We start from the raw sequence: 26,635 nt of genomic DNA on the forward strand, positions 1-26,635 counted from the left end.
GTCCCACGATACTTTTTTTTTAAAGCAGAGGTCAAAACCATATATAGTATTTTAATTAGCAAAGGTGTCAGTTTCATAAAAGGTTAGAATAACATTTTCAATTTTGTTCCATTGTCTTATTTGTCATACCTTATATTTTTATTGACTTTTTTGGTCAGAGTTTATTGCTCCAGCATCTTCCTAGAAGAGTCCACAATTGCACTAAGTCTATTTTAATTATTTCTTTCTGGACTCATTAACTTGTACCTGCCTACATAGACACTCCCCTGCCACTTTCTATAAGGTCACATAGCCTGGCACTTTCTGCCATTTATATTTGCTAGTTTAGCTGCTGCCTAAAAGCAGGGGTTGGTGCTCATAAAGAGATAAAACAGGCAACAGCAAGCAGCCCACCAGGTGTGATTGGAGAGCAGTGTTCTTTCTCCTAAAATCCCATTTTGGGATTACTCTTCTATCTGGCTGTTGAAAAGTTTTTAACCTTAAACTGTCTCTATAAAATTCTAATGTATTTGGGAGTCTCTGAAGTTCATTGGCTAAGCCGAGTTATGAGATAAGATTCTGGTGGAGAGTAATTAACAAAAAGTAGTGAGGGTGTCAAAGTGGGACTGGGACCTGCCTGAGCAGGCAGACAGCCTTTGGAAAGGAGAAAAGGGCACCGAAAAGGAAAGAGGGAGGGGCATCTAAACAATATTTCTACATAACATCTTGTCTTTGGGACCCGAAATACAGTGTTCAGGAAAGTACTTTTTTTTTTTTTTAATAGATCAGTTATTTAATTAGGTGTTTGTAAGAAATTTAGAACACCAATTTGTGAGGGTAAACTCCATTCGTGAGAGGAAGCACAGAGTGAAGGGAGGTAGCCCTGTAGCTGAGGAACAGCTTTGATTTTTGGTGGAATTTGCGAGTCCACAGCTTTCTGATCAACCTTGCACTGCTGTGTAATCTCATATTTCTCTTTCTCCCTGTTGAAGATCTCATCTTCCTGGTGTCTAGGTTTACGCAGCTTCTTCTTAAAGTAAGCACCTTTGAGGTGTTTGGGATTTTCACACTATTGATATCAATTTTGGTGGAGGTGGCAAAGACAAATTTCTGGTGTGTTCTATGCAGAGGAACTCGGTTGAAGAAAGAGGTCTGGTCACAAGTAGCAAGCCACTGCTCAGTTGCTTCAAGAAAACCACCCTCTTGCCTCTGTGGTGCCCAGGGAGGGTGATCGAAATGGTCCTAGGGGCGATGATAGCTAGCAGTTTCCTCACATGTTGACTGAAAGGTTTTTTGCTGTGGCTCAACAGCTTTCGAGGCACGTCTTCAGTAGGATAATACCTAGGCATTTTGTAAAGTTTAACACTCGGGTACCACCATTCTTGTCACACCAACTGGTTTTGTGACAGTAGCAAGTACCTTCTCCTTTTTCTTTTCAGTCCTGGATTTAGCTGCTGAATACTTCCTCCTGTACATAGCCTTTCTTGAATACATAGCTGATTGGGAATATCTGCCAATTCCTCTGACTAGGACAGGGTTTCGGCTGCAGTGGGGCTTCTTCTTCTTTAGCCTTGAGGTTATCCTTCTTAACCTTGCCACCAGCATCAGCCTTCTTGGCTTCAGGTGTCTTCTCCTTAGTATCGGCTTCTCAGCTTTTTCGTCCGCCAGCTTGCAAGATGGGAAAGAGTCAGGAAAGTACTTTTGAAATAAAGTATTGCAGTTCAGCCAATTATTTTTCTGTTTGCCAATTATTCCTCCCAGATAATTTATAGAGGGCGCTAAAGGTGATCTGTAGGGAGCCTCAGAGTTTAAGGACTCCTTGAGTAATGATTGATTTCCTATTCTTTTTCTGGGCTGCTAAATGTTCTGCATTGTAATTCAGCTTTAGAAAAGACTTTGTGCAGGAGCACCTGGCTGGCTCAGTTGGTGGAACTTAGGACTCTTGTTCTCTGGGTTGTGAGTTTGAGCTCCACACTGGGTGTAGAGATTACTTAAAAATAGAATCTTAAAAAAATTTTTTGTGGAGAATATTTTCAAAGGTGTAAAAAAAATCTTGACTATACTGTTTTTATTTGTTTTCTCTTAAACCACCTTTCACTACCTTGGAAGAACACGGTGGTTTAGTGACACCCAAACTGGACACAGACACCCAGGACTATTGATTTAACACCACAGGGTGTTTTTGTTTTGTTTTGTTTTTTTAAGTAGGCTGCATGCTCAGTGGGGAGCCAAATATGGTGCTTAAACTCAGAAACCTGAGATCAAGACCTGAGCTGGGATCAAGAATCAGATACTTAGGGGCGCCTGCGTGGCTCAGTATGTTAAGCCTCTGACCCATGATCTCACGATTCATGAGTTGGAACTCTGAGTCAGTTTCTGTGCTGACAGTTTTGTGCTGACAGCTCCCAGCCTGCAGCCTGCTTCGGATTCCATGTCTTCCTCTCTCTCTGCCCTTCCCCCCCCCCCCCCCCCCCAAGCTCGCTCTCTCTCTCAAAAATAAATAAATACATAAAAAGAACATAAAAAAAAGAATCAGATGCTTAAAGGAGCCACCCAGGTGTCCCTACATCACAGTTTTAAATTTTATTTTTATTTGTTTTTAAAAATTTTTAAATATTTATTTTGAGAGAGAAAGAGCAAGCACACATGCAAGCTGGGGGGAGGGGGGAGAGAGAGAGAGAGAGAGAGAGAAAGAGAGAGAGAGAGAGAGAGAGAGAGAGAGAGAGAGAGAGAGACTCCTAAGCAGACTCCTTACTCTCAGCATAGAGTCTGACCGGGGCCCATCTCACAAACCAAACTGTGAACTCACGACCTGAGCCAATATCAAGAGTCTGATGCTTAACCCAGTGAGCTACCCAGGCCCCTCCCTATATCATAGGTTTTTAAACGCCAATTTTGAAAACACGACTGGGGGAATCTGGGAAGCTGGGCCTCCAACGACCCAGAACCTTTTCAAAATCAGCAGGAAGCTCTGTATGAAGAAATAAGCCATGTTCTGGGCATCCGTTATATTGCAAAGCACTGCACTCCCTTGTCACTTGTTATCTTACAAGGAGACCTGCAAGACCAGGGGTTAGGGAGAGGCAACAGGCACCAGGTTTGTGCTTGCAGTAAACAGCATTCCAAGCCGGATGGGCTGCGCTTGGAGACGGAAGGTTTCCTGCGCCGGGAGCTGCCGCCAGGTGGTAGCGCACGCCCATGGGCCTTCGCTGCGGGCTTCGGTCCGGCCAATCAGGACTCGGGCGGGAGGGGGCGCGGCCGGTGGGGGCGGAGCCGGCCCGGCTCCTCAGTGGCCGGCTTCCTAGCTGCTCTTGCTCCGAGCGCGCGGCGGGGCGTCTCTCGATTCCCCCGGCCATGGAGAGGCTGACGTTGCCTTCCGGCGGCGCGGCGGTCGTGGACGAGTACTTGGAGTACCGAAGGTGAGGCTGCGGTTTGGCGGGGCGAGGAAAACCCGGGCGGGCCGCGTCCCTGTCGCCGGAGGAGCGCTGGTGGCGCGGACAGGGACGGGGCGCCGCCCGCTGGGGCTCCGGGAATCTGTTCCCGGGTTGTTGGGGAGGCTTACTTACATTGATAAAAGTTTCGTCTTTTTGTAATTAAATATTGTAATGACATGCAGTTCTATTCTAATAAGTCTCTTCCAAGAGTGTTTAAGAGGTCTCCCTATTTGACCCCTTCCAGGAAGAATTTTTAACTCTTCTATTTATGCCCAGGTCCAAGTGTTTTTTTTATCTAAATGGCCACTGAAGAGTTACACATCGAGTGCTCGGGCGTTATAAGGAATAACAGACATCGTTTGCATGTTAGTTTAGTTAATAGGGTATGTCGTGAACTTCCAAACGTGCTCCCAACCCCGAGGTGCTGTTTTTAGGAGAAAGACACTACTGGTGTAGTTTCGGTGGTTCTGGAGAAACTCCTATCACGGAAATGGAAACAGAGCCACCGCTTTGGTTTGAGGACACGACTCACTGCCCTGGGCCCTGAGGAAAGCTGATGCACCTGCGGAGACGTGTTATTTTTTCCGGTCTCCCAAGAAACATTTTTGGCAGTTGGGAGACTGGGTGAGTGGGAATTCCTGGAGAGGGACAGGCTGGAGGATGTGCGGTTGAGGGCGGCAGCGGGGGTGGATGGTGGGGGTGTGGAAAGGGGGGGCGGATTGGCCCCCGGGGCGGGGGTGAGGGGTTGCGGGGAGAAGAATGTGTGTGTACACCGGCGTGAGGCACTTTCCCGCTCCGCCTGGGAAATCTGAGCGGCTTGGGAAACCTGAGCGAGAGGGGCTGCCCTGCTTAAAGGTGGTCGTTCCAAATCACCCAGGGGCGTTGGGGGAAACGGATTCCTTAGCTGATCTTCACTCCTTCTGGCTGTCTAGGTAGTATAGTTTTTGATAACAAGTAGAAATGGTTGGTTATTCTGAGTCAGACAAGTAAGAATGAGTAGCTCGATGGGTCAGGCCTTATCTCCAGTTCAGGTGGGTCCAGGTAAGGCCATGAGTCCTGTGCCCAGAACAGCTTCCATCCAACCCTCACCACGGGCAGAGCCGGCTCCTTTCGCCTCCAAGTCTTCAGGGCTTTTCCCTGTGAGGGAGTTGTGGGCCTTGCTGTTGATTGAGAACTTATTAGAGATTTAGATGTTTAGATGTGTGGATTGTGTGCCTTCATATATGGTCTTTTGCCTGGTTCAGATATTAAGGCCTGGTGGAAAATTATTTTTGTAAACATAAATAACCTGGAATAGTTCGCTGTAGAAGTTAGAGCCTTGCTACTCAAGGTGTAACAGTCATGGACCAGTGGTATGGGCATCACCTGGGAACTTGTTGGAAATGCACACTCTCAGGCCCATTCCAAACCTATTAATCTGAATATGCATTTGAACTAGATCCCTTGGTTATTTTGTAACTACCGTTTGAAATAGTGGCGGCTTGATTTTTTCCATAAGATTTTGAAGTTGTAGTTTTGGAATTAAACAATGATTACCCAATACAGATATGGGTTTGAGCTTGTGCAGATCCAAGGGTATTTGTGGGTTTAAACTCCCAGCCACGATTTGGGTTTCCATTACCCATGTTGTCTTCTGCACTGATGTTTTTTTTACTATTGTTTTTTTTTGAGGGGAGTACTGTTTTTAAAGGAGGAAAATATTAGAATTTTTAGGAGATTAGGCTCCAGCGTTTAATGAAAAGAATGAGCATGTTTGCTTCAGGATCAAAGGAAAAATTGTGATGGATTTGTGGTAATTCTCCAGTGATAAACCTGGATCGGTAAAGTCAGATGTTATGAGTTCATTGTCTTCTTTATTTATAATCCTCTTTTACATGGGAAGCAAACGTTTTATTACCATTGTGTCTAATTTTGCTATTAACATAAGCCTAAAGTAAAAAATCGAAGCTGAAGCCGCATTTCCTTTGACTGTACAAGTATAGTTTAGTTTTAGAGTTTGCTATTTATAATCTGGAAAATAAATATTCAAGGCTTAAGAGACTTTTTTGTTCTTGTAGAATTGTTGGTGAGGACGATGGAGGGAAACATTTTACTCCTGAAGAATATGAAGAATACAAAAAAAAAGTGTTACCGATGCGCTTACAAAACAGATTGTTTGTGAGCTGGCGATCCCCAACTGGAATGGATTGTAAACTTGTGGGTCCAGAGACACTGTGTTTTTGTACACATAGGTAAGATTAGAAAATATAAAACTATAGAAGAGTGTACTTCTTTTGATAAATAACATTACTTGTGATAATTGAGAAACGTTAAAAATAGGCTTTATATAATAACCCAGACACTGTCAAAAGTTTTTTTTTTTGCTATAATTAAAAAATTTCCAGTATATCTTATTAGAACTCATTATGGAGTCCATCACCCTAAGTATCTTTTCTCTTGCAGTTGACTAAACAAGATTGGTACCCCTGCAGCTTTGCCAGGGGTCTACTTCATCCACTATTGGATGAGGTACCAGAGGACAGGTCATCAGAATGCAAAACTGCCTTAAGAGTTGCTTGAGTTGACCCATAGTGAACAGGTTACAACCTACAAATAGAAGCTTTTCTCCTCAAATTTACTAATCTCCCTTTGTATTTTAAGAAACATGTTGTGTTGATACCTTTCTTTAAACAAACAAAAACACAAGCACACAGCTTTTTATTGCAAATGGTCTTTTTCCAAGTAAAGCACAGGGAGGAAAGAAAATACAGGAGGCTCCAGTCATTGATGCGTATTGCCAATACCTGAGGTTTGCATTTAGCTGTGTTTGTTGTGTCCTACTTTAAATTTTACTACTGTCACAGGTCACAGTTGTAAAACTCAAAAGGACAAAGCTGCATCATGAAAAAAAAATCACTGAACCTATTATGTGTTTTCAGGTAACAACTTTTAACTTTCTGTTCAAAGAAACTGTGGAAGGAGAACTGCCCTGTTCTGATAGTTTCTGGGGCACTCTCGTGAGAGACTCTTTGTAGAGTTGCTATTTACAGACTTGCTGTCTGCCAAAGGTTGTTAAGCGGTTGCTAGGATGAGTAATGTTGTGTATAGATCTACTTGAAACGTATTTAGCAACCCCGATGAAAAACACCACGGAGGAATGGAGGATGAAGGTTATGTTGATATCTTTAAGAATTGAAGAGGAGTTTGGTAAATTTGTATTGGTTTTATCATTTATCCTTATATAAATTTACTGCTAGTCTCATATATGGGTAATTACGTAGCATGGAATTAACCTTCAAAATTGACCCAACCCAACTTTCATCATTAAGTTCCTTAGTACCAGTTGAGCACTCAGTGAGATTTCTGTCTAAACTATTATTTTTCCCTATTATAAATATTATAATTATTATTTTTAAAAGATTTTTAGGGGCGCCTGGGTGGCGCAGTCGGTTAAGCGTCCGACTTCAGCCAGGTCACGATCTCGCGGTCCGTGAGTTCGAGCCCCGCGTCAGGCTCTGGGCTGATGGCTCGGAGCCTGGAGCCTGTTTCCGATTCTGTGTCTCCCTCTCTCTCTGACCCTCCCCCGTTCATGCTCTGTCTCTCTCTGTCCCAAAATAAATAAAAAACGTTGAAAAAAAAAAAATTAAAAAAAAAAAAAAAGATTTTTATTTTTATATTTTAAGTTTATTTATTATTTTTGATTGAGGGTGTGTGAGCGAGTGGGGGAGGGGCAGAGAGGGAGAAACCCAGGCAGGTCTCTGCACTGTCAGTGCAGAGCCCTGCTTGGGGCTCAAACTCACAAACCATGAGATCCTGACCTGAGCCAAAGTCGGATGCTTAGCTGACTGAGCCACTCAGGCATCCCTATTTATTATTATTTTTTTTAAAGTTTAGAGAGAGTATAAAGTGGGGGGGGGGGGAGCAGAGAGAGAGGAAGAGCGAGAATCCCAAGCAGGCTCTGCATTTTCAGTGCAGAGGCTCATGTGGGATTCGATCCCACAAACCATGATATCATGACCAGAGCTGAAATAAAAGTCAGATGCCTAACTGACTGAGCCACCAGGCGCCCCTATAAATACTATAATAATTGTTAAGGTAAATGAAGAATATCCAGAAAAGTAGAAAGAAGACTCATCACCCAAAGCCAGCTGCTATCAATACATTTTACTATATTCATGTATTTTTTCTTCACAGTTCATTTAGTTGTTAATTATGTGTGCTCACAAATGTTAAGTTTTTAATGACAGATTCAGAGAAATCTTTCCCCATTGTTATGTAATAATCACAAACAAGATTTTTTTTTTTAATTTGAAAAAAATTTTTTGTTTTTAATTTTAGAGAGAGAGGGAGAGTGTGAGCCAGGGAGAGGGGCAGAGGGAGAAAGAGAATCAATCCCAAGTGAGCTCAATCCCATAACCCTGGGATCATGATCTGAGCTGAAATCGAGAGTTGGATGCTCACCTGACTAAGCCAGCCAGGCTTCCCTTAAACAAGGTTTTTAATACCTGCTCAATATTCTAGCTAGTCCAGTGGTGTTCATTGTATGTTCCCCAGAGCCTTGGAGGAAGTCTCAGGGGTGTACCAGGTAGAAGGGGAGGTTAGGGGAAGGACAGACTCTAGTTCTGGCTCTTTCCCTTGCTTTAACCAATTCTGCTTTTATCTACTTTATATATTATGGTTCTGTAAAAGTTTTTATTTGAAAAAGGGGTTTCACTGCTAAAAATTTTAAAAACTGTTGTCTAGTGGTTTACTTATTCATTCCTTTATTAATGTGTTGTGTATGTATTTATGTGTGTGTGTTGCTATTGTAAGTACTATTGCTGATATTATCTATGCACAAAACTCCTTATACACAGAATTATTTTGTTAGGGTATATTTTTAAAAAATGAACGGTCAGGTTAAAGGATTTTTTTTTCTATTAAATTTGATGATTTTATTTTTATTTTTATTGAAGTGTAGTTGATATATTATGTTAGTTTCAGGTGTATAACAGTGATTCAACAATTATATATATTAGGAAATTCTATATTTGAAATTATATACACTATGGAAATGATGGATCTTTTTAAGTTTCTTGAAACAGTAAATGAGATTGGTTCTTTTGTAACACTCCTGACAGCATTGTGAATTATGTATAGTATAAAAAATGTTGGTTCTCTCTGCTAAGTGAAAAATGATATCTCATTGCTATTTTAACTTGTACTACTTAGCTTAATATTGAGAATAATAAATTTAATATTTTTTTATTGAGTGTCACCTTAACAGCAGGAAGCGACTAGCCTATTTAAGAAAATTACAGTGTTTTAATTAACAAAGAGCTTTTGCTTTTAAAAATGTTGACAATTTATTTTGAAATTAAAAGTTAAAAATTAAATTATATTAAAATAAATTACATTATTGAACTCATATCAATTTTAAGTAGCACACCTGTGAAAATAAATTTAAGTAATGCACTTTGATAAAAAGAATTTTTTAAAGAACCTTTTTCACACTCTTAGGTTGTCCATATTAAAGAATCTGTAGCGGTAAGTATTTTAAGGGGATTATATTTCTTTGTATATTGCTGTGAAAATTGTTCTTAAATAACTAAAAATAAAAATATAAAAGAGTGAAAGATTTTTCTGACCAATTTCTGACATAGTTGACAGAAATACTGCAAGGGAGTTGATTTTTACCTTACTAGCAAGAAAAGCAAAATAAAAAAGAATAGTTGTGCATTTAACAGAATAGACCAATTCTAATTTCCAGCAATACTTGTATTGTTTTTACTTCTTCCCTTTTATTTTTGTAGGTATAAACAACATAAAACTGACTTTGAAACGATTCCACAGCAGCGCCCTATTAGTCTCCCTTGCCGAGTGACTGGCTGCCAGTGCAGGGCTTACCTTTATGTCCCTCTCAATGGTGCACAGCCCATTCGCTGCAGGTGCAAGCACTTTGCCGATCAGCACAGGGCTGCGCCTGGCTTTATGTGCAATGCCTGTGAGTTAACGTTATTACAAACACACCCAACAGAATGTTTGTACTTCTTTATTGAATATTTAATGTGTCTTTGTGGCAGTTTTATTCAGCTGTGTTGTCAGTATTAAACAACACAGAAAAATTTGATGGACAGCTACTCTAACATGTTCTTTTTGTGGAAAAACGTGGAGTTATTTGTATGCTTTGCAATCCTAAGCCTTAACCTCATGTAATTAAAATAAGTTAAATGATAGTGATAGATTTTAAAGAATTCCTAGATGTGATGTGATTTAAATTTTTGAGTGGGGATTTTATCAACTAAATTGTATTTACAGGCCTTTAAAAAGGATTTGATAAGTTGAAAAAAATGTTATGCTTTGCTGGTAGATTATTATGTTATTGCCTAAAGCGTAGGCTGATGGGAAAAGCAAAATGTAACATAATAATTTTAACACTTCATTTGTGATAGCACTCTTACCTCAATGGCTGTACCCAAATCCCAGCCCCGATCCTTTAGGCCCTTTTACTTGATCATCCTTTTAAAAACCCCTTGAAATAGGTAGGACATTAGTTCAGTAATTTATTCAAGAGAGAGTTATTCCAGTTTTCATAGCAGTTGGAATTGAAATATGTTATAAAACATTTTTAATGACAGTGGCAGGAATAAATGTTTCATTGGCTATGGAAGTAGTCAAATAAAATTTATTTATTGTTTATTATGTACACACTTTTTGGAAGTGTGAGCATGTAAAATTTTGTTAATGGTGTATTTTGGCTTCCATTTCAGTATGGCTTGGGTTTTTTTTTAATATATAGCAATTTTATTAAGATATAATTCAAATACTATATAACTGATCCATTTCAAGAGTGTAGTTTAATGGTTTTTAATATACTCATAGAGTTGTGTGACTTTTCATCACCCCCAAAAGAAACTCCATATCCATTAGTAGTCATTCCTTCTTCTCCCTCACCCCTAGGCAACCAATAATTACCTACTGTCTGTATGGACTTGCATATTGTAGACATTTCATATAAATGGAATCATAGAATATGTAGCCTTTTGTAACTGGCTTCTTTCACTTAGCATGATGTTTGTGTGAGTCATTCATTTTGTAGCATGTATCAGTACTTCTTTCCTTTTTATTGTTAAACAGTATTCCATTGTGTCCTTTTTATGTCTGTGGGTTGGCTTTCCTATGTGGCTTTTATGGGGCATTAATCCATAGGGAGGTTTCCACATTATCTCTTCACCTGATCCTACCACTGGGCAGTCCACATGTGCTTTTAATTGAGTATTTGAGGAGAGGGCCTACATTTCCTAGCTCTCCGGTGTTAGCCCAATTTCTTTTGGTCCTAGCTGGTTTTTCCAGTATTTTATTTTATTTTATTTTTCTGCTACATGCCTTACCTTGCCTTATTCACTTCAGTACCTTACAGAAGTAAGAGCAGTGGCCGGGAGGGAATTCTAGGGCTGGAGATTAGAGTTACAGAGGCCAGAGGACAGCATAGAGGGATCTGGATTCAGGTGATTGTGGCCAAGCTAAGCATTTTTAGGGCAGACAGCTTAGTACCTGTATTTAAAGACATTTAACTCCCTTTACATCTTGATTCAGGTTCCAAGTGTTCAGGATTCCATAGTTGCTTCACTTGTGCTTGTGGTCAGCCTGCATATGCTCATGACACAGTAGTGGAAACTAAGCAAGAAAGACTGGCTCAGGGAAAACCAGTGGGACAGGATGTCCCTTATGCAGCAATGGGAGGTTTGACTGGCTTCAGCTCACTGGCAGAAGGCTACATGCGATTAGATGACAGTGGGATTGGTAAGTGACAATCTATGGAATGTGAGTTTGTCATACTGTTTTATGTGTGCTGACAATAGTGAAGCCCTATATTTGTTTTATACTTTATATTCTTTGTTTTTTTCCAGAAAAAGTCTCTCATTTTATTTTTATTTTTTATAAAGGTTTTATTGCCACTGTACAATATATGGTTATTACAGAAAATTTAGAAAACACAAGAATAAAAGATCACGCCTACCCCAATACCCAAATCCCAACCCAACCCTGTTTGTAATAGCTGAATATTTCTTTTATTTGATATGATAGAGTTTACCTAACTGTTACCCTGTTGTATGCATGTTTTTGCCATTATAGCCATCTCATTTTGGAAACAGCCTTATGTCTATGTGTGCGTATGTCTATGCACGTGTGTACATGTTATCACATGATAATGTATGCACACACTGCTTGCATACATGAAGGTTAAGTAATATAGGGAAAAGTTCTGTTGGATGTGTCTTGAACTATTGAAGGTAGCTGGATTCTTCTTTTTTTGATCCTTCTGAGTTGACTAGGATTGGGGAGAATATGGTTCCCGTGTATTTATTTATTTATTTATTTTTAATGTTTATTTATTTCTGAAGGAGAGACAGAGCATGAGCGGGAGAGGGGCAGAGAGAGAGGGAGACACAGAATCCCAAGCCGGCTCCAGGCTCCGAGCTATCAGCATAGAGCCTGATGCGGGGCTCAAACCCATGAACTGTGAGATCATGACCTGAGCCAAAGACCTGACCCAGAGTGGGTCGCCTAACTGATCCATCCAGGTGCCCCTATTTTTTTTTAATTTCTTAAAGTTTATTTATTTTGAGACAGAAAAACTGCACATGCGAGAGCGCGAGTGGAGTAAGGAAAGGGAAGGGTGGAGAGAAAGAGAATCCTGAGCAGGTTCCATGCTCACAGTGTGGAGCCCCATGCAGGGCTTGAACTTACCAACCATGAGATCATGACCTGAGCTGAAATCCAGAGTTGGTGGCTTAACCAACTGAGCCACCTAGGGGCCCAGGTTCCTATCTACTTTAAATACTTTGTGTAGGGACTTTTTTGTATTCTTTTTTTTTTTTCTTTCATTTTTTTCATTACAAAAATTATATAAAGATGAACAAACATTTTCTTGTTATAAAGATTCAAACAATAGAAATGAAGCCAACTGGTGGCTCAGTTGGCTAAGTGCTGGACTCTTGATTTCAGCTCAGGTCATGATTTCATGGTTTGTGAGTTTGAGTTCCCTGTAGGGCTCCATGCTAATAACACAGAGCCTGCTTGGGATTCTTTTTGTCCCTCTCTCTCTGCACCTCTCCTTCCACCCCAAATAAATAAATAAACTGAAAAAAAAGAAAAATGAAGTACTACAAGGACCCCTTAAACCCTTCTCTTTACCCGAGATTCTTTTCAGAGAGTAATTTGCTGTCAACAATTGATATTTATTTTTCTTTTTAGCATACATTTTTATAGTTTTTAACTTGGAAAAAATTTGAAGGCCTGTCATATCAGGACACACAAATCTATTTAATTCTTTTAAACTGCTGCATAATATTTCACACTATAGATTTATCGGGTTTTCTAAACCATTTCTGTGATTTTTTTTCTTTTTTTTCCCTGAGACTTTTTGCTTTTAATAAATCAACAATGCTGCACTAAAGGCGCACAGTCAGACAAATGTACATATTTACAGTTCTTGGGAGCGTTTCCTTGTAAAACGCAAGTGCATGGGGCTGATCTTGCCTTCTCAGCCCTGCCCACTGGCCAGGCCCCCTTTGATCATGGTGCTTTGTGGGATTTTCTAAACCTTGTTCATGAAATTTAGATGGTTTCCTTTTTGTTTTTTGCCTTTACATACAGTCCTGCCAAAAACATCCTTGAACTTGCTTCCTTGTATACTACATAAATTTGAGCCTAAGGTAGATACAGAGAAGTAAAATAATTGTTGGGTTGAAGTGTGTGAGATTTAATACATGCTGTCAAATTGCCTTCCAAAAATGCCTCACTTGTTTATGCTTCCTCTAGTGATTTTTTAGCTTCCCTGTTTCTCACATTTATGCTGATCATTGATATCATTAAACCCAATTTTTTTCCAGTCTGACCTGTGAAATGTTATTGTTTCAGTTTGATTTCCCTAGTTATTAGTGGGATAAGAGTCTTCTCGTAGTTATTGGCCATTTTACTTTCTATACTTATCTGTTCATATACTTTGTTCACTTTTATGCTTTTAACTTTTCTCATTTATTTATTGGAAGTCTTCTATATTCTGTCTACTGATCTTTTGTCATTTACTTTGCAGATATTTTTTTCCAATCTGTCATTTGTTGTCTTGGCTTTTTTTTTTTTTTTTTTTAATGTTTACATATTTATTTTTGAAAGAGAGAGAGGACAAGCAGGGGAGAGGCAGAGAGAGAGGGAGACACAGAATCCAAAGCAGGCTCCAAGCTCCAGGCTCCAAGCTGTCAGCACAGAGCCTGATGCAGGGCTTGAACTCATGAACCGTGAGATCATGACCTGAGCCAAAGTCGGATACTTAACCGACTGAGCCACTCAGGTGCCCCTTGGTTTGTGTTTGTTTAATACAGTTTTTAAATTTTGGAGGCAATTTTATAATTATGTTCACCTTCATTTTACTTTAATACTTAATTTTTTTGTTTTTTCATGTATTTGGAATATATTTTTTGGGAAAGTGTGAGTTATGTATAACTTCAGGTTTTGTCCAAATTGGTGGCAAGTTATCCAAACACAGTTCTTTCCCTAGTTATTTGAAAGTTTATCTTTCTCACATTCTGTCATACTCACTGTTTTGTGGCATTGGACTATTTGTCTATCTTGTGCCAATATTACATACTTTTAATTATTATTCCTCATAGAGTGTTTTGATGTTTGGTATGGTAAATTCCTCCTGTTTGTGTGTGTGTATATGTGTGTGTGTGTGTGTGTGTGTGTGTGTGTGTGTGTGTGTTTGTGTGTGTGTGTGTGTGTGTGTGTGTGTTTCAAGATTCCTTGATATATCTAGGCATTTTCTCTTCTAGGTAATTTTACAACTAGCTTGTTAAATTCCATAAGTAAATCATTTTTCAGTTTTCTTGGGTGCATGATAGTATTAAACTCATGAAATAGTTACAGAAGATCCAGTTATAAGTGACAGAAAAAATAATGATGTTGTTGATGATGATTGCAGCTTTGTACTGCCAGGAGTCTTTCTAGCCTCTTTACATCTATTAACTCATTTAGTTCTCCCTATAACTTTGAGTTAGGTACTATTATTACTTTTATTTTGCAGATAAGGAAACTCAGCACAGAAAAGTGCAATATCTTGTTCTTTGTTATTCGGCTAGTAAGTGGTAGGTTTGGCTCCAACTCAGAAATTGTTCTGGGCTTGTTAGTGTGCCTCATTGTTGCCTCTTTCTGTGCAACAACCATACTGTTTTCAATACTATAACTTTATAATAAATTAATATTTATGATTTCATTTTGTTACTTAAGAATTTTCTTGTGGCATCTGGGTGGCTCAGTTGGTTGGTTCAGGTCATGATCTTGTGGTTCACAAGTTTGAGCCCCATGTCGGGCTCTGTGCTGACAGCTCAGAACCTGGAGCATGCTTCAAATTCTGTCTCCTTCTCTCTCTGCCCCTCCCCTGCTCGTGCTGTATCTCTCTCTCTCTCTCAAAAATAAGTAAAAACATTAAAAAAAAAAGAATTTTCCTGACTATTCTTATTCTCTAATTTTTTCAGAACTTTGGCATTATTTCTTGAAAACATTCTATTATTACAAAATATTCTATTATTTAGTTGATAACACATTGGATGTATACATTAATGTAGGAAGAATTGATATTTTTTATTTTTTTATATTTATTGTTATTTTTTTAAGAGAGAGCATAAGCAGGGGAGAAGGGCAGAGTTAGAGAATCTTTTTTTTTTTTTAATTTTTTTTAATGTTTATTTATTTCTGACAGAGAGAGAGACAGAGCATGAGCAGGGGAGGGGCAGAGAGAGAGGGAGACACAGAATCTGAAGCAGGCTCCAGGCTCTGAGCTGTCAGCACAGAGCCTGACACGGGGCTTGAACTCACAGACCGCGAGATCATGACCTGAGCTGAAGTCAGATGCTCAACTGACTGAGCCATCCAGGCGCCCTGAATTTTTAAAGTTTATTTATTTATTTTAAGAGAGGGAAAGCGAGCAGGGGAGGGAGAGAGAGAGGGAGAGAACCCCAAGCAGGCTCTGCACTGTCAGCACAGAGCCCGATGTGGGGCTTGAACCCACAAACCATGAGATCATGACCTGGCAAAACCAAGAGTCAGGTGCTTAACCAACTGAACCACCCAGGTGCCCTGATTGAGAGAGAGAGAGAAAGAGAGAGAGAGTCTTAAGCAGGCTCCACCACGCTCAGCATGGAGCTCAACAACCCTGGGATCATGACCTGAGCTGGAATCAAGAGTCAGCCGTTCAACTAACTGAGCCACCCAGGTGCCCCAGGAAGAATTGATATTTTAAAATATTGAGTATCTTCATTTATCTTTTTCTATGTAGGGTGGAATTCTGAAGTTATCTTCATGAAACTCCTCTATTAATTTTCTTAATTCTATTTCTAGGTATTTCTTTTCTTTTTTTTTTAAATAGCTATCATATGTGGGTTTTTTTTTTCCTTCCTTTAAATTTTCTAGCTGGTTATTATTTGTTTATAAAAAAGCAAATGTTGGCTGGCTCACTCAGTATGGCATGTGCCTCTTGATCTTGGGGGTTATGGGTTCAAGTCACACGTTGATTGTGGAAGCCTACTTAAAATTAAAAAAAAAAGATTGCTTCTGTTACCAGTCATTATTACTTAATCTTAAGAGTTTAAAATAAATGTTTGGTTGATGTTGTAAATAATGGTATTTTTGCCTTTTCCAATATTTCTGGCTCTTACTCTTGACTAGTTAAAATGGCTGGTACTTGCAGAACAGTGCTAGGGAATAGTGGGAAGAGCTGGCATATTTGCCCTCTTGTGACTTCTGGTATTTTATCATTTAAGCATCTTTATAATGTAAGGAAAGAAAATCTCTCCCTTTTTTGCCCCCAGGGGAAGGCGGGGTGAAGAAAGGTGAGAGTGAAGAGAGGAAATAAGTTGTTTTTGTCTTGATATCAGATGTAGGGGAGCCTGGGGCAGAGGGACATCTGCTCTGTTAGCTATGTAGAGTCCTGGACAGAGATGGTATCTTGCTGGAATTTGGTTCCTTTATGACGCAGAAGGAGTCCATCATTTCCAACTCCTAGTGGGTGGTTGGCAGGCAGTTGAGCTGTTAGGCCGTGGACGTGCTCTGACATTTATCATAGCAAGGGGCCACCGAGCAGAGCTAAAGGTGGGTCCCCTGAGCTCTGGGGGATTCAATAGAGGAAGTTGTAGGCATTGAGGCGTCTGACTTTTAGTGAGAACACACGTTAGGACCTACCAAGCTGTGGGTCTAAATTACCACTTACCAGCCTGGAGCATTTGAGATAAGTAGTGCATTCAGCAGCCAGAGGACAGCACAAGGACCTGAGTGGACCTGAGTCCCTTGTCTTATATTCCTACAAGCCACATGAGACAGGAGCTGGGGAAGGAACAGACAGGAATCTGCAAAATGAGCAATTGTTTAGGTTATAAGGAAGTACTCAATTTTATTTTATTTTTTTTAAGATTTTTTTTTAGGTTTATTTATTTTGAGAGAGAGAGAGAGAGAGAGAGAGAGAGAGAGAGCGCGCATGCAAATGAGCATGAAAGGGGGAGGGGCAGAGAGAGAAGGAGAGAGAGTGAGAGAGAGTGAATCCCAAGCAGTCTCTGTACTGTCAATTCAGAGCCCCATGCGGGGTTTGATCTTAATGGACTGTGAGATCATGACCTGAGCCAAAATCAAGAGTCAGACACTTAACCGACTGTGCCCCCAGCTTCCTTACTTTTGATTTAAAAGTCAGTGTAGTTAGCAATGGGTATTCATAATTTGTGGATGAATCTTTATTTAATTGAATTTTTCTTTATTTTTCATACTTCGTTTTGAGATGGTTTCCTAGAGAGGAACAGAGTAAAAACACACTTATTCTGCCCTCTTCAACTAGAGGTTCTTTGTCACGAATGTCTTGCTTTTTAAATTTTTAAAAAAATGTTTATGTATTTTTGAGAGAGAGAGCATGCACATAAGCAGGGGAGGGGCAGAGAGAGGGAGACACAGAATCTGAAGCAGGCTCCAGGCTCTGAGCTGTCAGTATAGAGCCTGATGTGGGGCTCGAACCCATGAATAGCAAGATCATGGCCTGAGCTGAAGTTGGATGCTTAACTGACTAAGCCACCCAGGCCCCATGAATGACTTGCTTTTGATAGTGTTTTTGTGACTATATTAAGGTTTTATTCATGCATAATTTTTTTCTGTGAAGAAGATCTCTGAGAAATAAAAAAATACTTTTACCTAATTCCCTTTACATGGCAGATAAAAATTTAACTAAAAATTTCTTTTTTATAGAAAGGATTTTTCTAATTATTCTGCTGAGGTTCTAATTTATTTTGCACGGAAATAACTTTTTTGTATTTTAACAGAGAGATTTAATTTTCATTCTTCATGCATTTTGTTATCAGGTGCACCTTCAATGGAATTTTTAGACTCTCCAGTTACAGCCATGGACCACCCATTTCTGAAAGCATTTCAAGCATCATCTAGTTCTTCTCCAGAAACACTAACAGATGGTAATGAAAATAAATTGACAAATATTTTTGGATGTGGTAAATAAGAATGTAGATTGATTTCATTTTTTAGATCTTTTTTTCTTCAGTATTACCATAATTTGGTTGTCATTTTACTTTTTTATTAACCATGCACTGAGAAAAAAGCAAGAAACTTCTTTTGGTGGGCAAAATTTCTAAACAGGAGCATTATGAGTATTCTAATAATTCAATAATTTAAAGTTTTAAAACCTTATTTTTGCATGTGATTGTTTTGATGTCTGAGTAAGAGAGCCCTCTAGAGGACTGCCTTGATCCTTCAGGCTCTCCCAATCAGGATGTAATCCAGTGGTAAGTATAAATTAGCAAGGTTTTGTCATTTATAAATTATGCATATACATATAAATTATACATTATACATATACATGAGTTTTATTAATTTTTAAGCACTTGTATTCTATTTCCTTTATTAAAACAAGACAAAACATTGAAGAAGGAATTTTTTTTTTTTAGTGTTTATTTTTGAGAGAGAGAGAGAGAGAAAGAGAGAGAGAGACACACACACAGGGAGAGACAGGGCACTAGCAGGGGAGGGCAGAAAGAAAGAGGAAGATACAGAATCTGAAGTAGTTTCCAGGCTCTGAACTGTCAGCACAGAGCCCAATACAGGGTTTGAACTCACAGACCATGAGATCATGACCTGAGCCTTTAACTGACGCTTTAACCGACTGAGCCACCTAGGTGCCCCTGAAGAAGGAATTTTTATGGTGCATTAGGTATTTAATATTTGCAAGTATTGTTAAATGAGATTTTTTAAAAATAATTTCATATAATCTTTTCATGTACCCTGACTTTCTCCACAAGGGATTTTAGGGCTACTTCCATACTTACAAAAACAACACACAGCAAAGTAATGATAAAATATAGATAGAAGTAAGAAATGTAAACCAAGAAAAAGGATACAATTATATCAACTTTCCAGGTTGATATAATTGCTGATGATGTAATTAAGCTTTAGTTTTGACTGAGTGTAGTGGCATCCAAGGCACAGAGAAAGGTGTGATCAGCCAAATACTTTTCATTATTAGAAAGACTCATCATATTATTGTGAGTTCCACAGTGTTAATGAAAGGTATACTGGTGCTGGATTTTATTTTATTTTATTTTATTTTATTTTATTTTATTTTATTTTATTTTATTTTATTTTATTTTATAATTATTATTTTTTAACATTTATTTATTTCCGAGAGAGAGAGGCAGAGCATGAGCGGGGGAGGGGGAGAGAGAGATACAGAATCTGAAGCAGGCTCTAGGTTCTGAGCTGTTTGTTAGCACAGAGCCCAACGCAGGGCTCGAACTCACTAACTGTGAGACCACAACCTGAGCTGAAGTGGGATGCTCAACCGACTGAGCCACCCAGGCACCCCACCAGTGGTAGATGTTAAAGATGTGTCTATAGTGTGAACCTCAATGATGCAGTGGCCCAAGGTCCTTGAAAACTTTTTTCAGCAAATGCAGCATGTGGTTGCTCATTTCTGATAGTCACCTTGATAAAAGTGGTGAAATACTGTTTTACCGGATAAATGGTAACATATCATTAAAATGCAACTCAACGAAGGTGATTCTACAAGTGACTTAGCTCAAATGGTCCAACATGATCCAGGGAAAGACCCATAGTTTTGAGATGAATGGATAGGCAGCACATATTCTAAGCATTTTTCTTACTTTTCTCAATAGGCTTTTGTTAGATAGTTGACAGAGTGTGGTTATACTCTGTGCTGATTGTCTGTAGTTAGGTGATTTTTGTGTTGCTGGTTGAGGTGAATTTATATGCTTTGAAAACTAGAACATGTATTCACGTTGATAATCTTTTTTCAATATGAAAGGACCCAAGCAGCACATTCACCTGAAATGAAGGTGAACTTTTCATGGAACAAGGCTCTTAGTGCCCTTAGTGTTTTCTTTATGAAATCCTGATTTTCCTTCCTGAAGCAATTTTAAATTCCTTTTACAACATAAACTATTGCTTGTTTAGCTTTAAAAAGTGAATACCAAAGGGGAGCCTGGGTGGCTCACTTGGTTGAGCATCTGACTCTTGATTTTGATCAAGGGTTGATCCAGGGTCATGATCCAGGGTTGTGGGATCTAGCCCTGCATCGGGCTCTGTGCTGAGCATGGAGCCCACTTAAGATTCTGTCTCTCCCTCTGCCCCTCTCCCCTGCTCTCTTTCTCTCTCAAAAAAAAAAAAAAAAAAAAAAAAGGAATACCATGGAAAATGGTTAAAATTATTTTAGTTTTGAAAAGTTTCAAAGCAGGTAGTATCTTGGTTGCTTATACACGCTGCCATAGTCCATTTGGGTGGCTGTAACAAAATACCATAGACTGTGTAGCTTATAAACAAAAATTTATTTCTCATGGTTCTGGAGGTAGGGAAATCCAAGATCAGGGCACCAGCATGGTTGTGTTCCGGTGAAGGTCCTCTTCTTGGTTCATAGCTGGTCCCTTCTCATTGTGTCCTCATATAGTGGAAGAGTTGAGGGATCTCTGTAAGAGCACCAGTCCCGTTTGTGAGGATTCCACACTCATGACCTAACACCTCCCAAAGACCCCACCTCTTAAGACCATCTCACTAGGCATTATGATTTCAACAGATGAATTTGAGGGGAACACAAACATTCAGACCATAGCATAGACCTTCTGTAATTACTTCTCTGTGTTATTGGTTATGGTGTTACATGAATTTCTAGTTTCACTATAAAATTTAAAATGTCGTTGAAGAAAGCAAAGTGTGCTCTTATGTGAAGTAGCTATATGGTATTATTTAATATGAACCGGTTGGACATTAGCAGAATGTTTGCCAATAAAAATTACTTTGTCTTACAATGCTCTGAACTCTAAAAAATAATTAGGTGGTAGGATTAATTACCATTTAGACCATTCTGGTTTGAAAAATAAGAATTCATCATTGGTAACAGTAAAGTTTTCTTTCTTTTTTTTTTTTAATTTCAGGAGAATTTATAATGATGTAAATATATCACATAGAATTTTTTTTCTTTATTATTAGGTACAAGTGGTCAAGTTTCTTCCTTAAAGAGACCTGAAGAGGATGATATGGCTTTCTTTGAAAGACGATACCAAGAAAGGGTAAGTCTGTGGGGAAATCTGCTTACTTTAAGCATTTACTTGTGACAAACACACAGATAGAATTACATATTGATTGTGGATTATCATTGAAAATAATTTATAAAGTCTCTATTTATAGCTGTATTAGGACTTGAGGCTTATTTAGAATGATTCAGAGAGAAACAGGATGAATGAATAATATGATATCTAATATGCTAATTTATGAAGGTCATAAAGATTGATTAAATATACAAATAAAATCGTCAATAATAAACACCAACCATCAGCAGATTTGTAAATTACGTGTATCTTGAATTCTTTTTTTTTAATCTTGAAATTTTAATATGTAATATTTCTTCTTCTCAGTGCATTCAAGGTATATCTAGACTCAAATTAAAATTACCCATTAGTCTTTAAGAAACAGAACACAAAACCTAAATGTATGTTAGCGATCCTGAGAGCTCAGCAACTGTAGTATTGATGTTTTCCCAGCTTTCACTAGTGATAATTTTCATCAGTTCTCCACCACACTATAAACTCCTTAGGGATAAACAGTATTTCGTTCCTTTTTATATTTTCTTCAGAATTAACTACAGTGCATTGCACGTAATAACTTTTCAATAAATATTTATGGAAAATTGAAAAAGTAAACACTTATTGATTGATCATCACTTTCATACATCTCATATACTTACACATTTGATGCGTTTCTTGGCAGTGTTCATATCTGATAGCTTTATTTTTGGTTATTGCCAGATGAAAGTGTGTTGGTTTGATGAGGTATGGGGAATGGTATCCATCCATATGGTACATTCCCCAAAGTGCTTTTCTTAGGATTATTTTATAGTTGTTCAGTGGCTATTCATTATCTCTCCAACTGGGTAATAAGTGATAAGAAAGTAAAGACACTCTTGTCACTTTTTGTTGTAGCTTATTGAGTAACTGAAGGGTGGTAAAAGGAGACCATTAAATAAATTCACCTTCCAAGAGGAGAGGAAGGGTGTAGGGGGCAGAGATCAGCTTGGTTTTCCTGATGAAGAATTTTGAAGCAGAGGGGGAGTGTCCTAGATATGATTTAAGGCAGAGAAAGAACTAGAACTTTTTGCAGTGATGCAAATGTTCTATACCTGTGCTGTAGCTATTCATTATATGTAGCTCTATAAATCTAAATTTAAATCAACTGAAACTTAAAATTATTTTCCTCAGTCACACCAGCCACATTTCAAGTACTCAGTAGGCCACGTATGGCTAGTGGCTACCTTAACTAGAAAGTACTCATCTAAAGGTAAAAGGTGGTGGTAGGATCTCTGGAAGGGAGATTAAATGGCCAGAGTGAAGAAAGAAAAGGCTATTTTTACAGTATCATTAAGGATAGACTTTTTGAATTAAATCAGTCTCCATTCTTGGAATACACAGGTGCACAGCTGAATTTTAGTTTTTCGTCCTAGGCTCATGAGGAACAGTGTTCTAGAACTCCTTCCTTCCTTCCTCCAGAAGCCTGGGTAGTGTTGACTACCTTGAAAACATGCCAGTTGGTGTTTGCTTGTGGGAAGATAATGGGGGGAGTTCTTACCTATGATTGTTTTAGAGGATATACCTGGCCAATCCAGGCTACTTATTATAAATAGACATAGAATTTATGGATTTATGAGATGTAGTTTATAACTCTCCAGCTTGTGTGATTTGTGGATTTATGAGACACAGCTTATAAACTCACCAGCCTGTGTGATTAATGGAGTATAAAAACTAAGAAGTTCAAAGCTAAACAACTTCTTCTGAGCTGACATGTACTATACACATTATTAGTACTTGCATTTTACTCCATGCACTGTTGAGGGAAAAGGGATAACTAGGAAGCTCAATCTGATAGGTCAGGGCCCCTTTAGAAAGCAATGCGATGTCTGTATCTGGTTTTTGCTTGTATCCTTTGCTAATCATTGGTAACATTTAGTGTGGGGAAGGATCTATGATAAATATGAGTTGGCTTTGATAGTTGATGCCTTTGTGGTAACATCGTTTACTAACTACTTTTAGATATTATTGAAGAGTTGCTTCATTGCTTCTTTTATATCTTAGGTCAAGTTATTTTCTTCCATTGTGGATGACCCTTGGTCTCCTATCCCCAAGAGAGGAGAATTTTATTAAGGAAACAGTATCAAAGGCCAACTAGGTGCAAGGTGCTATTGCTATTAGTGCCAGGAAATTGAAAAGAAAAAAGGAAGGGGGAGATATCTTTGCTCTTCAGACACTAGACACTAGACTAGGATGTATTTGCTAAGTGCTATTTTAAGTGAGGAAACCCTGCTTTAGCTTTGTTTGGTTGTTTAGCATTTTCTCTCTTTTTTGATATTACATAAAGCTAACACTTGGTCCTAAATGAGGGGAAAGGATTTGTTGACTGCTTATTAAGTACCTAGATCTTTATATATACGATCTTATTTACACCTTTAGAACAACCCTGAGAACCACCTATTATTATGACCTTTTTTTTTTTTTTACAAATGAGAAAATTATTGGTTATATAGCTTGTCTCAAATAGTTAATAAATGGTAAAGATTCAAATACGCTTTTATAATCTTTGCCTATAATCTTTGCCTTAATATAGGGTATTTTTTGGAGGTCCTTCAGATGACCTGCTGACTGATCCAGTGTGTAAGAGTGATATGAATGTATGATTTCTTTTTTTTTTTTCCTTTAAAGCTTATTTATTTATTTTTGAGACAGAGGGAGGGAGAGGAAGTGGGGGAGGGGCAGAGAGAGAGAGAGAGAGAGAGAGAGAGAGAGAGGGAATCCCAGGCAGGCTCTGTACTGTCAGCACAGAGCCCAATGCGTGGCTCGAACCCACGAACCATGAGTTTGTGACCTGAGCCAAAGTCAGATGCTTAACCAACTGAGCCACCCAGGCACCCCTGAGTGTATGATTTCTGAATCAGGTCCTAACCAACTCAGAGAGGAGAGAGAGGGGAAAAAATGGGGATGAGACAAATGTAAGATATAAACATTTTAGTATTGGGATGTTATGATTTGCAATTTGATAAGATTGGGTACTAGGTCCCTTCTGGTTTCTTGATATTATTCCTATCACCTTAGAAGGTAGGAGGCCCTGCCTCCACCTATCATGCCCCATATTTTGTCCCCCTTTCTCTTGCAGAGAGAAGGCAGTGGTGTTGCCTCTGGGAATTGTAAGAGGCAAGTGGGCTCTCTGTTCTCTGGGACCTTTTTTCCCATGGAAGGGGTTTAGCCACTACTAGGGAATGCAAGCTGCTTCTTTGCTTCAGTTATAGTGGAGCCTTCAGGGATGTAACTGTGGAAATGTGAAAACCAGAATTAGAGGAAACTGTCCTTACAGTAGCCCATGTGCCAGAGATAATTCAGCTGCATTAGGTATATTCTGTAGGGAATATGCATAGGCTGGATGTATGGTTAGGTATTTAAGCTTTTGTAAGACAGTTTTTAAGTGGAAGTTAAAATACACTTAGTAATTTTCTCCAAAGCAATATTCACTATGTTATTTTTATTAAAATGCTTCTGTAAAGTTGAAATCAAACCACAGTTTAAAAATGCAGTTAGGTCCCTTTAACTATTAGATTTTGGCTTTAGAATTTAGCAGCTTAAGAATTGCTAAGTAACTGTGTGAAATGGCTGTGATAAATGAGACATGAATCCAAATAAGGTGTGTACAACCTTTTATTCTTCAGGATGTTTTACATATTATTGTATCAACAAATATTTTAATTTTACAGATAAAAATGGAAAAGGTTGCTAAGCAGAAAGGAAAAGCACCGTTGCCATCAAGTACAAAACCTTCATGAAGACTATCAAATTAAAACCATCATCCAAATAGGTTTTGTTTGTGTTTATTTAAATACAATAATAGTTTATTTTCTCCCAAATTATTTACTTCTTTTACTATGTAAAAATGTCATTTTGGTTGTTTCCTTAATTTTTTAAAAAAATTTTTTAAATATTTATTTTTGAGAGATCAAGAGAGAGAGAGAGAGAGAGAGACAGAGTGTGAGTGGAGGAGGGGCAGAGAGAGAGGGAGACACAGAACCTGAAGCGGGCTCCAGACTCTGAGCCATCATCACAGAGCCTGACGCGGGGCTCGAACCCACGAACTGTGAGATCATGACCTGAGCAGAAGTCGGACGCTCAACCAACTGAGCCACCCAGGCGCCCCATTGTTGTTTTCTTAATTTATTTAAACAAGTGAAAATACTTTATATTACTTCTGTCAAAAGTCATGATTTCATATCTTGTATATACTTTTTGTCTCTCCTAACAAATGAGGTTATTTTCATATTAGTCAAAACCAGAAAATACAGTAACTGTTTTTAGTCTGTCATACATTATCTTTTTAAGGCTATTTAGAAAATTAAATATGTTATTGAGGGTTTTGACCACTGCTTAAAATGAGTAAGTTAAAATCTTGATTTTTTATTTTTCAAGCTTTGTAATCTTGATTTATGTTTTTAAATAAAAACCTATATTTTAAAATTATATAATCATTTTCTAGTGGTGTCTACTGATTTTTTAAGTTGTTTTGTTAACTATGGGTTGTATATAACTGTATTGACACTTCTCGTGTGCTACTTCAAATCCTCTTGGCCCCACCTCTTACTCCATTACTGCTGTGAAACAGTTTGAGGCAGACTCTGACAGCTTCTTATGGACAAAAGTACAAATTTCATTTGATGGCATTTCATCTTGGGAGCATTTCATGACTCTCTCGCTTTTTTCTCCAGGGATCTTCTGACACTGTGACTTGGGATGCATCATAGATGTATGAAATATATGGGGGAATTAATGACCTCAGGACCATCCTTGACTAATGGGTAAATGCTCTCTTCCATCTCCTAGGAAGATAGTTCTGAGATGCCTTTTATAAGCTTCCTCAGAAAATCCTGTGGGATTGAGCACCAGTCACCCATAGCTGTGACCAACTCCATAATATATTGTTATGTTAGCTTTCTCTAACTTCTCCCTTTCTGATCCTTCTCTCTGATTCCCTCAGATTACTTCTCAAATAAATACCTGTATGTGAGTATTTGTCTTAGGCTTTGCTTTTGGGTGGCTGGTAAACCCAGGCCAAGATGGGTACCAGGAATGGCCTTAAAAAGCAAACCCTCTGGTTTGGATTCTGTGACTGGATCATTCACTGGACTGATGATAACAAAGACCCAATAGCTAGTGGTAAGTGGTGTAGTGATAACTTCTGTCACGGGGATGCGTCACAGTTTCTGAATTGGATTTGGGTAGAGTGTAGGTGGAAGGTGAAGTGTTAGGTTACACAGTAGCTGTGGCATTACAGTGAAATGAGACTAATGGAAATTATAAAGCTGGAGATGTTGGTTAGCTATTGTTAACTGCTTTAACAAGCTTGAAAAAAGAAAATGGCATAGGTTCATGTTAGCTATTTAAGTCAAGGTATGCTGTGAAAGCCAGAGTGCTGCCTCCATAGCACTCTTTAAGGAAAAATCTCATCTGCAGACGCTGGCAATCTGTGCTGATGATCCAGCCCAAATAGTAAAGGTGGCAAGGCCACAAAGGAAACTGAATGCACAGCCTCAATCGTCTCCTCCAGCAAAGTCAGCATGCTGACAGGAAAAGATTAGAACCTTGGATCATAGAATGGGAATATTTGTGTTGGTGAGCCTGAGA

General features: G+C 38.7%; 1 protein-coding gene and 1 pseudogene across 3 annotated transcripts; one reads left to right on the forward strand and one right to left on the reverse strand.

Moving 5' to 3' along the window:
* Nucleotides 1-567: 567 nt before the first annotated feature.
* LOC132674748 (large ribosomal subunit protein eL6 pseudogene) lies at nt 568-3,335 on the reverse strand (annotated as a pseudogene).
* Nucleotides 3,247-24,817, forward strand: FAM221A (family with sequence similarity 221 member A). Of its 3 annotated transcripts, none has more exons than XM_060632723.3 (7): nt 3,247-3,398; nt 5,471-5,644; nt 9,185-9,375; nt 10,968-11,174; nt 17,768-17,875; nt 20,913-20,995; nt 24,718-24,817. In XM_060632723.3, exons 1-7 carry the CDS (start codon nt 3,334-3,336, stop codon nt 24,784-24,786), a joined length of 897 nt encoding a protein of 298 aa, XP_060488706.1. In that variant the 5' UTR covers nt 3,247-3,333; the 3' UTR covers nt 24,787-24,817. The 3 variants fall into 3 exon arrangements, with proteins under 3 accessions (XP_060488706.1, XP_078297487.1, XP_060488708.1); XM_078441361.1 differs by lacking the exon at nt 3,247-3,398 and adding an exon at nt 3,783-4,037 and having other exon boundaries at nt 23,580-24,817; XM_060632725.2 differs by lacking the exon at nt 3,247-3,398 and adding an exon at nt 3,796-4,037.
* The last annotated feature ends 1,818 nt before the right edge of the window (nt 24,818-26,635 follow it).

The sequence above is a fragment of the Panthera onca genome, chromosome A2, assembly GCF_046562875.1.
Source record: "Panthera onca isolate mPanOnc1 chromosome A2, mPanOnc1 haplotype 2, whole genome shotgun sequence".
In the NCBI taxonomy this organism is placed as follows: Eukaryota; Metazoa; Chordata; class Mammalia; order Carnivora; family Felidae; genus Panthera; species Panthera onca.

Coding starts and splice junctions, on each gene's coding strand:
- FAM221A (XM_060632725.2), top strand. CDS start 3,970: ATGCACCTGCGGAGACGTGTTATTTTTTCCGGTCTCCCAAGAAACATT. Junction 5,645..9,184: donor CTGTGTTTTTGTACACATAG/GTAAGATTAGAA, acceptor TTATTTTTGTAG/GTATAAACAACATAAAACTG. Junction 9,376..10,967: donor TGGCTTTATGTGCAATGCCT/GTGAGTTAACGT, acceptor ATCTTGATTCAG/GTTCCAAGTGTTCAGGATTC.